Genomic DNA, 16060 nt, shown 5'->3' on the forward strand with positions numbered 1-16060 from the left:
ATAGACGAATGGACCTTCAAGGTGCGTCGTAATCGTGCATTCTTTTCAGCCAGAGCATATGCCTTATCTTGGGCTTTCGTCGCATTTTCTTCGCTGATTTTGATTTGAGTCTGAAGGGTATGCCGTACTGTCACGATCGGGATCTTCGGGAGTATCTCAGCAGGGATGGTATGATGCTGAATATACCGGGCTGTGGCAAAGTGACTTCTCATCCTTTCGGTGGGCTCATCCGCGGGCCAAATCAGCTTCTGAGTGGAACAATTCTGCCAAGCCTCAGAATGACGCCTAAGCTCGACTCTGTAGGACTCGTCCTTCTCGAACTGGACTTGAAATTCATTGGGCCTGAGTGGAGGTGGGACATCCTGCAGAACTCGGAATTGACGTGTAACTCGAAGGGGCTGATAGCAGGTTGCCCCATAAATGCCCATCAAAGGTACGGGCTTCTAATCGCCATGGTATAATCGAGCCTCAACCTCCCGAAACCACACAGCTTGCCAAAGGAAAATCTTAGAGCTTGGATCCTTGAACAGATGGACCCATTGTGTATAGTGCAAGCTCTTAGTTTGATCTTGTATTTGTTTGAACCTTAAAATAGGGTTATCAGTCATGTCCATTTCAAATACAGTCATATTTTCCCCAAATTGAGAAAGGTGTGAGAAAAGCCAGATTTGTAAAAGCTCAATCGGGGCTCGAAAAGCTCTATCTTTTCCTTTCTTGAATCGTGTCAGAGACATGAAAGTTTCTGCCAGAATTGTGTTTATAAAACTAACTCCACCACATATTTGTTTTACCGTCCTAGCTATCACCGGATCAATAGCATTTTGACGGAATGGAAAAACGATGAGTCCAAAAAAAACTAAGATAAAAATTTTAGATCTCATGAGGACGGAGTTATTTTCGAAACATTCAATAAGAAAAGATAATGGGCATGCTTGACAATTACCCTTTAGCACTTTTTCAACTTCCTTTTTAGTCAAATTCAAAAATTCAGCAAGCACTACCACAGGATCTACCTTAATGGGTGGTTCGACTATATCCAACTCAATCGATTTCCCAACACTGTATTCTTCCAGAGTCGGTGTGAGCTCAAACTCACCTCCCAACACAAATGTGGTTGTCTCGAGGCACAAAAAATGAGCGAGTGCTTGCATGATCCCGCTCTGAACATCTATGTCTAGGATTGGCAGCATAAATCCAATACGCTTGAGAACGTACTGTTGACCATCTGGCTCCATAACTTCTTGAGCTCTAGCTTCGGAGTAGGCACGAAACGGATATCGAGGCGACCCATTCTTATAGACCACGTGCCAAAAGACTCAACCTAAACCATGGACCGACTCAAAATAAGATACTGAAAACCAAAGATAAAGCTCGAGAAATTACCATCTTTGGGGAAAAAATGTCAATCACAGAGACATGCACATGAATCGTGAGTTTAAATCTTAATCTATCTATCCTAATGGCTTTTGCAAAGTGAAATGATGAACGGAACGACACGTCGCAGCCTCGCGTACAATCATCATGACTAGTCGCGGCCTCGCATACCGTAGTCATGACTAGTCGGGTCCAATCACTTCGGCTTGGTTCGGACGACAAGGGTAACCTCCATGCATTGTAGCCTCACGTGCATGAGGACGACCCTTGAGCCATTTTTTGAAAAAAATTTCGGGATCCAAATGGGATAACCTTTAGCGAAGTCTTACCGCCAAGGTTAAAGAACCATCCAAATACCATCTTAAAACTATGGGTGTGACCCAGGTCCGGTCACAGGTTGTGTGTGGTGTAGTGCAAATACTGTAAATCATGCACAACAATTATATGCAAACACCACTTTAATAGTGCAAAAATTAAATCACAATTCCACTCCACCAAGCTTGCAAAACAAAGGGTTAGCCAATCACTACTCCCCTTTTAACTCCCATCCTGCAAAACCATTTAACACCTAAGAATGAGAATCCGATCAAATTTTGTCAAATCGAGTGATTTTTCCATAAAAATTTTTTGGCCTAAGTCCTCCTTAAAATTTTTTTAAAAAAAAAATTAAAGTTAATCTCCCCAGCGGAGTCGCCAAGCTGTCGCGACCTAAAATAAAATCGGATTTTCGATCTTAGGCTAATGGATTACTAGATCAATTAAATTAACTAACCTAGCTCGAGTTCTCCCAAACTCTACCAAATCGCAACTTAGGTCCAATTATGAGCATGCAAATATTTTCAATGGGAGTCGCCACTAATCATTTAAGGTAGGTTGATTAGAAACCTAAATAAAATAGCGAGAGTACTATTTTATTTCTGCGAACCAGAAATTATAAATTCGGGGATTTGGTTACGCTAGATTCCCTAACGCCCTTTCGGTACCAATTTCAAGAGAAATACTCAATTGGACAATTTTGATAAATCCTGACTTAGAGTTCAAAGGTGCAGAAATTTTCTTTTTTGATTTTTTATTTATTTAAATGAAAGCTAACCTATATGTAATGACGTGCAAAAATTGACATGTGATTAATGCAACCTAACATGCAAACTATATGTCATGCGACGACGTGATCTATTTCTAATGACGGGCATATTATTTTTTTTGTATTTTTTCTTTAATGAAATTCGGAATTAAAAATACCAATTATCTAAACATGCAATTTTAAACTAAAGAAATTAACCTATTCTAGAGTAATCTTTTTGGCTTTTTTTTTATATCAAAATTCGAAATTAAAATCAAGTAAAAAATATAACCGCTAAATCTTTCGAATTAAGTTTCGATCTGAAGCCTGACAGATCGATCCTAAAATTCGAAATACCCACTATGGAAATAACTCTATCTAAAGCCTGATAGATAGATTTATTTCCACGTGTGCGGTTGCGGATTAGGAAATTTTTCCTAATCGATCACATCTTGAAAAAAATTAGATATCTTAAATATCTTGGATATATTCAAAAGATTTTGAAAATTCTAAATTCTATCCAAATTTGAAAAGTAATAGATATCCAAGATTTCAAAAAAGGAAATAAAATCCTACTTGAAATAATGCTTATTATCCAAATATGCAAAATTAGATATCAATAAGCACAAATTAGGCAACCAAATATTCGAATCAAATCAGGATATGATAATTACTTGATTTGCAGATTTTTTTTCGTAATTTGAATCTGTAGCGGATCGGGATTGCGGATTGGCGGTACGTCGGGAGCGGCAGCGTGACGTCGGGAACAGTGGCGGCTAGCGACGGTGACACGACGGGAATGGCGGCGCGGCGGGCGTCTCCGGGCAGCTGCCAACAGGCGGGGATGGGCGATTCTCCGGCGGCTGTACAGCGAACAGCGGCAGCACAGGCGGTGGGCTAACGGCGCTGCAGGCGGCTCCGGCTGGCGAGCGGCGGTGCGAGGCAGCTCCGGCTGGCAGTGCGGCATTACAGCAGCCAGCAGCGGCACGACGGGCGGAGCGAGGGCGTCCCGAGGGCGGCGGCGGTGTGCGACAAGGCAGCAGAAGCGAGCGGCGTGCAGCGAAGCCCGGGCACCTGCAGGGAGATAGCAGCGTGCGGCAGGAGGAGGCGCAGGGGGGCGGTGGCGCGGCAGGCGTGCAGTGGCTGAGGGGCGGAGCAGCTTCGGCGTAGTGCAGCAGGCGGTGGCGCGGCAGGCGTGTAGTGCGACGCGGCGGGCGGTCTCCTTCTCTCTCTCTCTCACTCTTCTCAAAATTCTCTCGTATGTCTCTCTAAAAATCCGATCTGAAAAATTCTGAGAGCCCCCTCCCCCTTGATTATGAGACATAAACATATATTTATAATGTAAACCTAGGTCAATTAGCTGGGCTTTCTAGTCCTAATGGGCTTAGGTTTAGGCTTTACTCTAATTCTAAATGGGCTGAATTAATTTGGGCTTTTCTTTAATTAAGCATAATGGGCTAATTTAAACTCAAATTAAGACAACCAAGCCCTTTTATGTATGATTTTCGGCCCATGCTTTCCGAGTGAGCCGAATCTCGTTCGGTGCCCGAGCTCAATTTACGTGATGAATTTTAAGCTCGCTTACCACCGCCGATCCGATGCGGAATGCAGTTAATCTATATGAACCTAAACTTTATGCTATGCGATTTGTAATATTTTTGTTCAGGGATTAAAATTTAATCCCTAATTTTCTATGCAATTAATCACTAAATGATGCGCCAAAATTAGGTGTCAACACCAACATATCTCATTTAGCATACTCAAGCAATTCCACATCATTCATTGAATTGTCCATCTTAACAAATTTCAACATGAAATTGATGGGTCAAATAGGTAAACTTACCAAGCAAAATTTCTTTTCCTTGAAATATGTGATCATTTCACAAGCTTATTAACTTCAAGCACAAAAAAGTTTGCAACTTCCGAACATATTTATCATACTCAAAAATCTCATCATAAACATGAAAAATATGGCATTGAGCATTCAAAATAAATGGTCCCTGTAAAAGGTGTGAGAACATCAACACAGAGAGACATTTTTTGGAATGGGAGCCCTTTGATTGCCCCTATTTAGAAGGAATGGACACATGAATGCTCCATTGTTGCTTTTGCCCTGCACAAAAAAGCGTGCATAAATAGGATACTAAGCAAATGTGAATTGAGACTCAGAAGATTCCAATTAGAACTATGACATTATTTCAATCGGATTTGTCAGTCCATTATCATCATCAAAGTTCGACATGCCCCTCAGTTCGTCATCCCCTACTATTGAGCACTCATTTTCATTCTTCGAAGATAGCATCATGCCCAAGTAGGTGTTGATCTTTTGCCCCATAGGTTCATCATCAATAGAACTGGATGTGTCAATTCCTCATCACAATAAGCTGGAGAATTATGCTCTGAGACATGAAGTAAATGAGTCAGACAAACAAACAGGGTTTATTTGATGCACGCTTTGGAAAAGTTTTTTTTTTTAAAGCAATGAAATGCTTTTTATTTTCGAAAAGTCTTTTTTTGGAGGGAGCATGAGAAAGCCCAGTCCTCAGAATTTCTCCTTGGATGATATTTTCTTTTCATGGTTGGATATCATCACCAGGTTAGTTTAATATACTTTAACATGCCCTCAAAATGAAAACAAACTTGTAATTTCATTGAATAGAATCAAATGAATTACATTATTGGAAGGGAAATGCAAATAATCAAAGCCCTACGAATCAAAACATAAACATGAATTGAAATCCTAGAAAGCAGGAAATCCTAGAAACCACTTGAAATCCTAGAAAGCATGAAAGACTCCTTCGCAGAGGAGTATAAAGACAGAAATTTCTCTACTCAATAACAGCATCCAGGCTTCCAGCATGGTTGGGTAGAGGGTTCCGCTGGACATTTGGTTGATCACTGCGGAAAGAGAATGCCTTTGTGTCCAAGAGGTCTTGAATTCTATGCTTCAGTACGTAACAATCATCAGTAGAATGACCGACCTCCCCCATATGATACTCACACTTCTTAGAGGAGTCATAACTAGAGAACCGCTCGGGGTTCGGGCGTTTTGGCTCACTTGAAAGCAAAATTTTCTTTTGGAGAACAGGCAGAACTTTGGATAACGGCCCAGGCAGAGGTGTGAAGTTCCTTTTAGTACCTTATTGCTAACTAGTGAATTGGCATCCACCTTGTTGTTTGCCAACAGACTGCATTGTCGGGGCAGTGTCACGGCTTTGTTGAGAGTAAGCTACATTCACTTCAGGTGCCGGTTCCTTATCTTTCTTGAGGGTAAACTTCTTAGCGGAGGTAGTCTGCTCAGTGGCCCAACCATCGCGCAGAGCGATCTCAATGCGTTCTTCCGCAGGTATCAACTCAGCTAAAGAATTGAAATTAGAACCCAACATTCGATTACGAAACTCGAACGGTAAAGTCTTCGTGAAGGTATCAAGCATCTCCTTCTCAGTCAACTCGGGGGTAATTTGCACGGCTAGAGCTATCCACCTAGTGGCATGGGCCTTGAAGGTCTTAGTCTTTTTCTTCTCAGTGCGAATCAAATCCTCACGTGACGGGGCCACGTCAATATTGAATTTGTATTGACGGATGAAAGCATCAGACAAATCCTCCCATGTCTTGAGCGAGTGAATCTTCTTCAAAATGAACCATTGTAAGGGGGGTCCGGTTAAACTATTTTGGAAAGTGTGGATCATGAGTAGCACATTATCAGCATATGGCGCCATCCTCGTCATGTAGTATTGTAAATGGACCTTAGGACAGGAAAGGCCATCGAACTTATTAAACTCAGGCGCCTTGAACTTCTTAGGGACTTGAACCTTGACAATGTGAGCAAGACCTCATGAGAATTGATCATCAAAGCCTTGCATTTGACGGAATTTTTCTTCAAGCTTATCAATACGCTCAGCCTCCTCACTCTTTGGTGGCTTAGAAGATGCATCGCCTCCATTTGTAACCATCGGACGGACTTTGTCAGTTGAAGTTGCACCATTCTCGATCGAGGAAGTGCCAATGGCAACGGTTTTTCCCTTATCTTTTGACTCAACAGGAGGAGAGTCATCGGGCAGTACAATCTCTACACTTGGTTGAGCGGGTGCAGACAGTGTGGAAATGCTTGTTTGTAGGGAAGCAACTTGTTTGGTGAGATTCTCGAGCACATTCAGGACTTGCTTCATCTCGGTTTCAAGGACAGCAACACGAGCCAGCGAGTACGGATTGGGGAACATTGACGGTTCGTAATAACCTAATTTGAAAATGGAGCATGGTAAGTACATGACCTCAAAACTATTGGTCCATGACTTAGTCTAATTGTTCCCTTTTATTCCCATTTTTTATGACATTTTTCATTATTCCTTGTACTTGCGAAAATGATGGAAAACTTCTCAGGAAATAATGACCTATGACACATCTAGGAAAATAAAGACATAGATTGAAAATAAATTCTCTAAAAGAGCTTTCTTTCTTCTTCTTTTTTTGTTAAAAAAAAGGACTCAATGATTATTACTTTCAAATTTAAAACCAACTTAGACCTATCATGGACCGACCCGAAAATTGTAATAACTAAGTTAATTGCAAAAAGGAGAGTTCAGAAGACTTACTTCACCCAGTAGGACCATGGCAACCACATAGATATGCGCATGAAATGTGAGGTTCGATTTCTATCTAGACTCTGGCTTGCAAAGAGGAGATGCGAGGATTGCCGAGCTAAACCAGTCATGGTGGTGGTTAGGCTGGGATTCCCCTGACTCCGGCTTAGTCAAGGAGCCGACCTGGGTTGCAAAGGGTGCAACCGTGCAACCGTGGTGGGAACTCAATGACACCGTAAAAGAACTTTCGAGACCAAGGAGGGCGACCCGTACCACGCGGGTGTGGTCGGGGTGTCCGCTGTCTCAGTACCATCCTAAACATGTGCCGCCCAGGTCCGGCAGCGGGTAGTGTGTGCGGTGTAGTGTAAATGCAAGGCATGCACAACAAGTTATATCATACAACGCTTCGTACATAAAATAAACCATACATCCAAACACCTCCCCGCAAAACAAGGGTTAACAATCACGCCTCCCCTTATACCTCCCATTCTGCAAAAACATTTAACACCTTAAACGTTAAGGACGTACCTGGGATCCTTGCTGCCAAACAAAAATATTTTTTGAAAAGAAAAACTGGCCTAAGTCCACTAAGTGTTTTAACCTAATCCCCAGTGGAGTCACCAAGCTGTCGCGACCTAAATTTCTCAGGCTAATGGATTATTAAGACTAAGCCTAACTCGGGCCCTCCCAAGCCCTACCAATTCGCAACTTAGGGTTTCAGTTTTTAACATACAAAATTTTTCATGCTTGGAGTCGCCACTAATTTATTTGTGGTAGGTCGATTAGAACCTAAATAAAATATAGGGAGATATGTTTTATTCCTACGAACCAGAGATTCTAAGCTCGGGGATTTGGTTACGCTAGATCTAGTCTAATGCCCTTTCGGTACCTTTTCTTTTCAAAAATGTTTATGCAGGCAGTCTGGATCTATTTTATTACCTAATTACTAACATATGAGGTGTTCATGCGGGTGCGCAAACCACCAATTTAACACCCAAGAAAGCAATGAATAGATTGCAAGATTAGGAGAATGGCAGACCTTAATGCAACACAAGCATCTGCATTGTTAATAGAAAATCATACAGACAATCCTAATATGATTTCTAATTAACAAAACAAGGCACTCAAGGTGTTCTTTAGGGTTTGCGCTTTATTAAAATGCAAACTAACCTATATGCAATGACGTGCAAAAAATGACATGCGATTAATGCAACCTAGCATGCAAACTATATGTCATGCGACGACGTGACCTAATTCTAATGACGGACAAATGATTTATTTTTTGTATTTTTCTCATAAAATTCGGAATAAAAAAAAGTCTAAATGAACATGCAATCTATCTTAATCTGTCCTAAAGTGACTCATTTTTTTCGGATTTTCATGAAAATTCGAAATCTAAATATCCTAAATAATCCACAATAATTAAAACAATTTCTAATTTAAACTAGGAAATATGCTACTCTAAATCCCAATTTAAATCAAATAATTATCTCACTCTCTTGGATATATTTAGGATTCTTTAAGCATGCAAACTTTTAATTTAAATTCTAACTAACATATTTTTTGGATTTTCTTTATTTAAAAAAGAAAGCAATCAAATAAAGATAACAACCGCACTCCGATCCACGCAATCCGCAGGATTCTTCTTATCAAATTTGAATTAGGAAAAGAAATCAAACTAACGGTCATATCTATATCGACGGAAAGTTGATTGTTCGAATTTGAAAAGCGAATAAAATCTATTATCGTATCCAAGTGATGATGGACAAGATAACGATTTTCCGTATCGTCGCGTATCGTACCTTAGGGATAAGGTCGGATAGTCGTCCAATTACGTTGCCAAATTAGGAAAAATTCCTAATTTAGGGTATCTTAGAATATTGCGGATATTGCAAATATTATCCTAAGGTATCTAATCAATCACATAATATTCACGGAATATTCAAAATATTCAAACTAAGAATTTAAATATTTTGAAAATATACCAGATAGAGATTTTTACCTGATTTTCGGATTACTTTCCAAATTTGGACAACGGATGGCTCGAGCTCAGTGAGCGGCGGCAGTGGCTCACGGCAGTGGATGCTCGTGGTGGCTTATCAGTGGTCGTCCGAGGCATAAGTGGATTGACCGTGATGCTGTATCAGCCGAGGATTCTTGGTTCGCGGCCAGCAATGGACTCAGTGGGGCTCGTGACTTGAAGCGGTGAAGCTCGTGATTTGAGGATGTGGGCGTCGGGGCAACATTATTGTCAAATCTGGGCAAAAATAAGAGAGAAAACCAATCCACCGCTTGGACTTATGACTTTGACCGATGAACATCCCCTTCTTCTCGCTTACAGCAAAGTTGGTTTTTAGAAGATAGGACACGCCAAGGAACCTGCAAAACAGAGTAATTCGAGCACGACCAGGACGACGACCGGTGATCTTTTGCTGCTGTGAGCAACTGAATTCAACGGGGGCTGAAGCCGAAGCTGCTTGGCTTGTCGGGAACCGGAAACGTTTATGGGGAGTGTAGACCGCCACAATAACAGCGACGGAAGGAGATTGGCCCAGTGAACAACAACAAAACTTGCAGGACTTCCAACGTTGTGGACAACGAGCAAAACCCAATGGCTGACGTACGGCAGTGATCTGGAGCCGCGGTGATGAAGCTTGGACTTGCTTGGGTTGAGCTCGCTGCTGGAGAGGAGCCAAGCTGCGGACGTGGAGTTTGCACCGAGCCTTTACGGCTGAAAGCGGGACTTAAGCAAGTCACGTGTGGACGCCGTCTCTCTCGATCTCAATACGTGCAGTGCTACTCTCCTCTCTCTATCTCTGACCCTCTCTTCTCTCCATTGTGTCTCTCTATATTCTAGCCGTGTGTATGAATTGGGTGCCTCCTCTCTGCTCTCCGAAATTGTGTTCTCCGAAGATTATGAGAGTCTCCCTTGATTGAAAGGTATAGTCACATATTTATATCGCAACCCTAAGTTAATTGGCCGGGCTTCTTAGTCCTAATGGACTTAGGCTTAGGTTTTTATCCTTTAATTTTTATTTAATTCCAAATGGGCCGAATTAATTTGGGCTTTTCTCTAATTAAGCTTGATGGGCTGATTTAAGCTCAAATTAAGACAACCAAGGCCTTTTTAGACTTGTGATTTTCGGCCCCCGTCTTCCGAGCGAGACGAGCTTTGTTCGGTACTCGAGCTTGATTTATGCAATGGATTTTCAACTTACTCACTGCCGTCGGTCCAATGTGGAATGCAATTAAACTATATGATCCTAAACTATATGCTATGCGATTTTGATATTTTTGTTTAGGGGTTAAAATTTAATCTCTAATTTTCTATGCAATTAATCACTAAATGATGTGCCAAAATTTAGGTGTCAATAGTGCCTCTTTTTGGATACACACATCCTTGCAACAAAGTGTGCTGATTATGTCGTGTGTTATATAGATTGAAACGGTCTCCTCATACATGGTATTCCAAGTTTTGCTCAACAATTGAATCCCTTAGCTTAAATTCTATCCCTATGACCATGCTCTTTTTGTTCGATACACATGTTGTGGGTCTATTATGTTGCTCTTATATGTTGACGACATGGTTATTACTGGAGATGATCGTACTAGCATTTTAAAACTCCATTAGCATTTCAGTCAACAATTTAAAATGAAAAATCTTAGGTGACTTGTCTACATCTTAGGCGTAGAGGTGACTTTAGATTACTCTGGTCATTATGTCTCTTAAGCCAAATATGCCATAGATCTTACTTCTCAAGCCAGACTCACTTACAACAAGGTCACTACAACTTCTATTGAGACCCATGCTAAATTTCATGCCAAAGACGAAACTCCTCTTTCGAATCATACATCCTATCAACAACTGGTCAGCAGTCTTATACATCTTTGTGTTACTTGACGTGGAATTGCCTATGCTATACACATTGTCGGTCAGTACACGACCACGCACTGTACGACTTATTTTGTTGTAGTCCTTTCAATACTTTGCTATATCAGGGGTACCTTATTTCATAGCCTTTACTTTTTACTCATTATGCCTTGGAGTTAACAACTTATTTAGAGGCTGACCAAGCTGGTGACCCTCAATATTGTTGCTCCATTACGGGCTGTTGTTTCTCTTTGGGCAGTTCACTTATCTTGTGGAGTCGCAAGAAATAGACCACCGTCGCTCACTCTAGTACAGAAGCAAAATATCGAGCTCTTACAAATATGATTTTGGACTTATTATGGTTGCGATGGCTACTGAAAGACATTGGAGTACATCATAATAGCGTAACAGTCATCTCTTGCAACAATCAAAGTGCTATTTAAATAGCACATAATGATATTTTCCATGAACGTACCAAACACATCGAAATCTACTACCATTTCATTCGATATGGTATGTGTAATGGCACTGTACAACTCGTCTCCACTTCATCTGCTAACTAAAGTGTTCATATCGTTACCTAGACAAAATCCACTTGGGCATTTTCAAGATATTTTCTTCAAACTCCAGTTGACTTTTTTCAAATCACCGTGAGTTTGATGAGGGATGTTATTTTATACTAGGATTACTATTTAGGATTAAGTTAATTGTAACTTATATTAATTGTCCTTAAGTCTAATTGTATTCTTCTTCTACATATATGGGTATTGTATTCTTCATTTTGTGATGTATAATATAATGCATTTCTCTCTCTTTTATCATAATTCTCAACTCAAATTACATAGTTTCCTACAAAAGACAGAAAAAAGCCATTTTGTATTGAAGATGTCCGTCCCTCCATGGGTCTCACATGCATTTCTGTTTGCGTTTCTTGTCAATCGAGGACTTTATAATAGTCAAAGAAAAGGTCTATAGATTATGCCTTTCTATAATAAGCGCAAAAGGAACTATATCAAAGGCGTGAGATTTTTACATTCATAACCGTCCATCTAAATTTGAATAAAGTCTCAAAATAGAATTTCTCAGGTCGTAAAAGAAAAAGTAATCATGAACTGAAACGGAAATGTTGCATGCATCGTCGACCCAGTAAATATTTGTCCTCACCTAACTGTCGTACGATGATATTATCCCATCGTGACAAGATTTGTCGTACATAATGATTGTCTTACTGAAAGGACAGGGCAACTGTGGACGATCTATTCTAGATTCGTTCAATGGAGATGGCCAATTCATTTACGAAAAGCTTGCAAATTTGATTGGAGGCGGGAAGTGTCAATTTATATGTTGCTACGGTAATCTTGTCTTTTGATGGGTGAAATGGATTTTGAGGTTTAAATTAAGATGTGAGTTGAAACAAACTTTGACGTTGAAGGTTTGAAGATGGTAATGGGTTGGTTGTTATCTTTGCAAGAAAAAATATAGAGATTTCTTTTTGAAGCTTGAAGAATTTGTGGTGGGGTAATACGATCAAGAAGGGAAGTGAACTTGGGAGACTTGACTCAAGTTCCTACGAGTTAAATAATGATAAATATTTAGGGGTTAGAAACAATGATGAAATCGGGGTTAAAACTTGTAGTGAAAAATGAAGAAGATGTGGCTAAATAAAAGTGTTACAAATAGCTTAGTTTGGGTGATTCAAATTAGATATTTCATAATTTGTTATGATATTTTGCAATTCAGTAAATAAATAGAGAAACCGGTATCCGTTTCAAACACCGATAAGTCCTAGAAAAATTTGTGCCTGCTAAAATTATCAACAAAAGCTATCGAATGTTAAAGAAATTCCAACTCAACAAATCTTACCTTTGAAAATTATTTGAGACGTATTTTGGAGCATATCAATCCCGTTGAGTAACTTTGGCTTTCTTACCTCATCACTTTGTAATTCTGTGATCTCATAGTATTACTTATTGAGAGCAGCAAGTTGTTTACAATCAACTTTACGGTAACAATGTTTATTGAGGCCGAATTGCTATTGGTAGTATCCAAGAAAAATTCAGTCGAGTACATCGCAAACAGTAACAATATTGAGACTTGAGAATCATGCAACTACAAAAATGCTTTCCAGATATCTCAATTTAATCAAAACCCAATAGCTAGAAGAACTCACTACAGTAAAAACCCACTTAGTTGCTGAGCTTTAACTACTTAAACCTGAATTGATTTGCTGAGGCCAAAGCAAAGCTATGGACTAGCAACAACTGCATATAGCCACCGAGTCCTCGTTGGGTTGTGGCGCACTTAAGAAGTCTAGAAAACTAGGTAATTTTAGTCATTTTTTGTGACAAAATCTGAAAAAACAACCGACAAATTAGGCTTAACTAAAAATGAAGCCAAAAAAAAGAAAAAAGGAAATTGGTTGGTTCCCGGTCGACCCTGGAACCGACCTCAGAATCTATGATATGGTAGATTCCACATTTTGGGGTATGCAGGGTAGGTTCCAGGTTCCAAAAAATGAGGAATCTATTTCAATGAATAAGCTCTAGGTAAAATCTAGATGGAACCCAAAATCGCTCATCTCTAATAGGGTAGATTGTACTTTTCATCACGGAAATCGAAACAAGTTTCACATTTGTCGTTGAATTTCTATATTTGGCAATCTATACTCAATTCAATAAAAAAAGGACAAAGCTCAAATGGTAGTTGAATTCTCTCACGGCAATAATATTTCCAATCTAAATTTTGTGATGACTTTTTACATTACATATAGCCGACTTCTTTAAAATGTGTAAATAACATAATTTCATTCTAAAATTTTCCAAAATGAATAAATAAGTTCTATAATCTTTCAAAATGGTGCAATCCTACTTTGACAAGAATTTATGCAAACTAAGTGATAAGTCTCATACATGATCATTGGAAACTTTGGTAATAAAGAGCGAGGAATCTAAAATCGTTATAACACGACAAAAGTTTTTCATAGTCGCATATGAACAATTTGTGCGTAAAATATTGTTGCATGGCTAGGAGCGTGTGTGACAAAAGACCAATTGGAGTTATTTGAGCACTTGATGGCACTTTTCGGATAAAGGTCATACATTTCTCCGTCCTTGATTGGAAAAAATTTCTTCTAATTAGTTGTCTGATTGTTGAGTTACACCACGTTTATATTGAGTTCGATTTATATGCGAGTAATGTCTATACGTATTTGTAATCTACTGTTTTCAAGCTTGATTCAAGAAAGTTTCTCTCAAATATGGTTAGAAGAAAACACAGTTCTTAAGAAAGACAGCTAAATAATTTGTTAAATCAGGAAAAGTTTTCAAACTGACTGATAAAATGGATGTAAGTTTGAGGGCTCCTATTGTAATTATCTTTTGTTCACATTAAAAACATAGATACAGAATATTACTCTATCAAAAAACGAGGAAAAAGATTTTGTCATCGTACTACTAAAAGTCAGAACTGGCCTTTATTACAGAAAAGAAAAGGAAAAAAAAAAATTCACACCTTGCCTAGTTTAGCCCGAATAGCATCCCTGATGGACTCGTCGCTGACCCAGCAGTCGACCGGAGTCCTAATCACCACGTCCTGAACCATCATCCCCTTCACACACGACATGCTCGCGTGTTGGACGACCAAACCCAATTCCTTGAGCACGTCCATCAACCTCGCGCACGGATGCTCCAGATTCGGGCTACGGACCCAGACCACGGCCTCCCGCCCCACCACCTTCACCTCCACTGCGGCCATCTCTCTCAGCCCCGGGACGGCCAATGTCGTCGCGGCTGTCATCGAGCTGTTCCTGCTCGACAGTGACGTCGTCTCACTCGCGTCGCCAAAGGAGGCGACATCTCTATTTGTCTTGAGGCGCTTTGGAGACGGCAGCTCGGACTTGGCGAGCTTGGAATCCAACGCAGCGATCTGGGATCGGAGTTCCTTGATGTAGTCGACGGCATCGGCGAGGAGGGACGCCTTGTCCATTCTGGACACGTTGGGGACAACGGAGCGGAGCGCGTAGAACCGCTGGTTCATCTTCTCCCTCCGCTGCCGCTCTGCCTCCACGTGGCTCAACGGGCCGGACAGCGATGGCGACAATGATGATTCCTTATCGTCTTCGTCCACTATTTTCTTCCTACAGCTTTCCTTAGCATATGGACGCTTGCTCGTAACGACGAGTGCTGGTTCTTCTTTGGCATCGTTGGATGGGTTCTCTCCACGCGGATTGATTCGGGGGTTCGAGAAATGAGAAGGGAAGAGGGACTTGGCTAAATGTACCAAGCTTCTATCTTCTTTGATGATCTCTGAGGAGCCCAATTCAAGAACTCCAGAACCATTAGGGATTGATATGCACACTATGCTCTGGATTCCGTGCATTCTTGCTTCTTTGACCCTCTCATCACACCCATACATCTCCAGTTCATGGCGGTTTTCACCACTCAACCAGATGTGACCTCCTGAGCGAAATGCTCTTCCTAGTATGCCGTCCTCGGACGAATACGACCTTGTGACGGAGAAGATGTAGTACCATTCAGGGTCGCCGATGTCGCTGCCCTGAGCGAACTCACCATCCGGACATTCGGCTTCTTTGAGCACCCTTTTGGTGGTGAGCTTGGATGTGAATGGATTTCTCGTAGTTCCTCGGAAATGGCCGTCGTCCCAGGTGAGGACGAGATGGCCGTGGTCGTCTCTTGAGGGCCGCCAAAAGATGGAGTAAACCCAGTTCTCAGGTCGGGTTTGGAGGATCAAGTGGACGAGTTGCTGGAGAGTGGGTGAGGCTTTATGATAGAAGGAGGAAGCACAAGATGTGAGTTCTTCCATGAGGAGCAAGTTGTTAAGCTAGAGCCAAGGTTTCTCCCTTTTATAGGAAGATAGGCAGAAGCAAAGTATCCTGAGATTGGTCTATATAATTGGTATACCGAGCGATGTGGACGGTTTTAACTGAGCTTTTCAATGAGTGGATTATATTCAACAAACAGTACCATTTGACCTATTATTTAGTGTGCGGATTTGTAGCCCAACGTTCGTATACTTTGCATTATCCTATACAGTTTTAAATAATGCTAGGTATACTAAATTGGATCCACAAAATCGATATACTGAGTGAATTGAGAGATTATATGTTGATATTTGATTAGGTGGGTCATACTCAAGACTTGACGAAAGTTTGCT

At 40.7% G+C, this 16060-nt stretch overlaps 1 protein-coding gene across 1 annotated transcript; it reads right to left on the reverse strand.

The window, feature by feature from the left end:
* Positions 1-14222: 14222 nt before the first annotated feature.
* Positions 14223-15739, reverse strand: LOC115691259 (transcription factor MYC2-like). The gene has a single exon (XM_030617853.2). It carries the CDS (start codon positions 15707-15709, stop codon positions 14393-14395), a length of 1317 nt encoding a protein of 438 aa, XP_030473713.2. The 5' UTR covers positions 15710-15739; the 3' UTR covers positions 14223-14392.
* Positions 15740-16060: the final 321 nt, after the last annotated feature.

The sequence above is a fragment of the Syzygium oleosum genome, unplaced genomic scaffold, assembly GCF_021117445.2.
Source record: "Syzygium oleosum isolate NSW1041296 unplaced genomic scaffold, Sole_v2.1 Sole_v2.14, whole genome shotgun sequence".
NCBI classification, from domain to species: Eukaryota; Viridiplantae; Streptophyta; class Magnoliopsida; order Myrtales; family Myrtaceae; genus Syzygium; species Syzygium oleosum.

Bases quoted from the DNA above. Each gene is read 5' to 3' on its own strand.
- LOC115691259 (XM_030617853.2), bottom strand. From the start codon at position 15,709: ATGGAAGAACTCACATCTTGTGCTTCCTCCTTCTATCATAAAGCCTCA.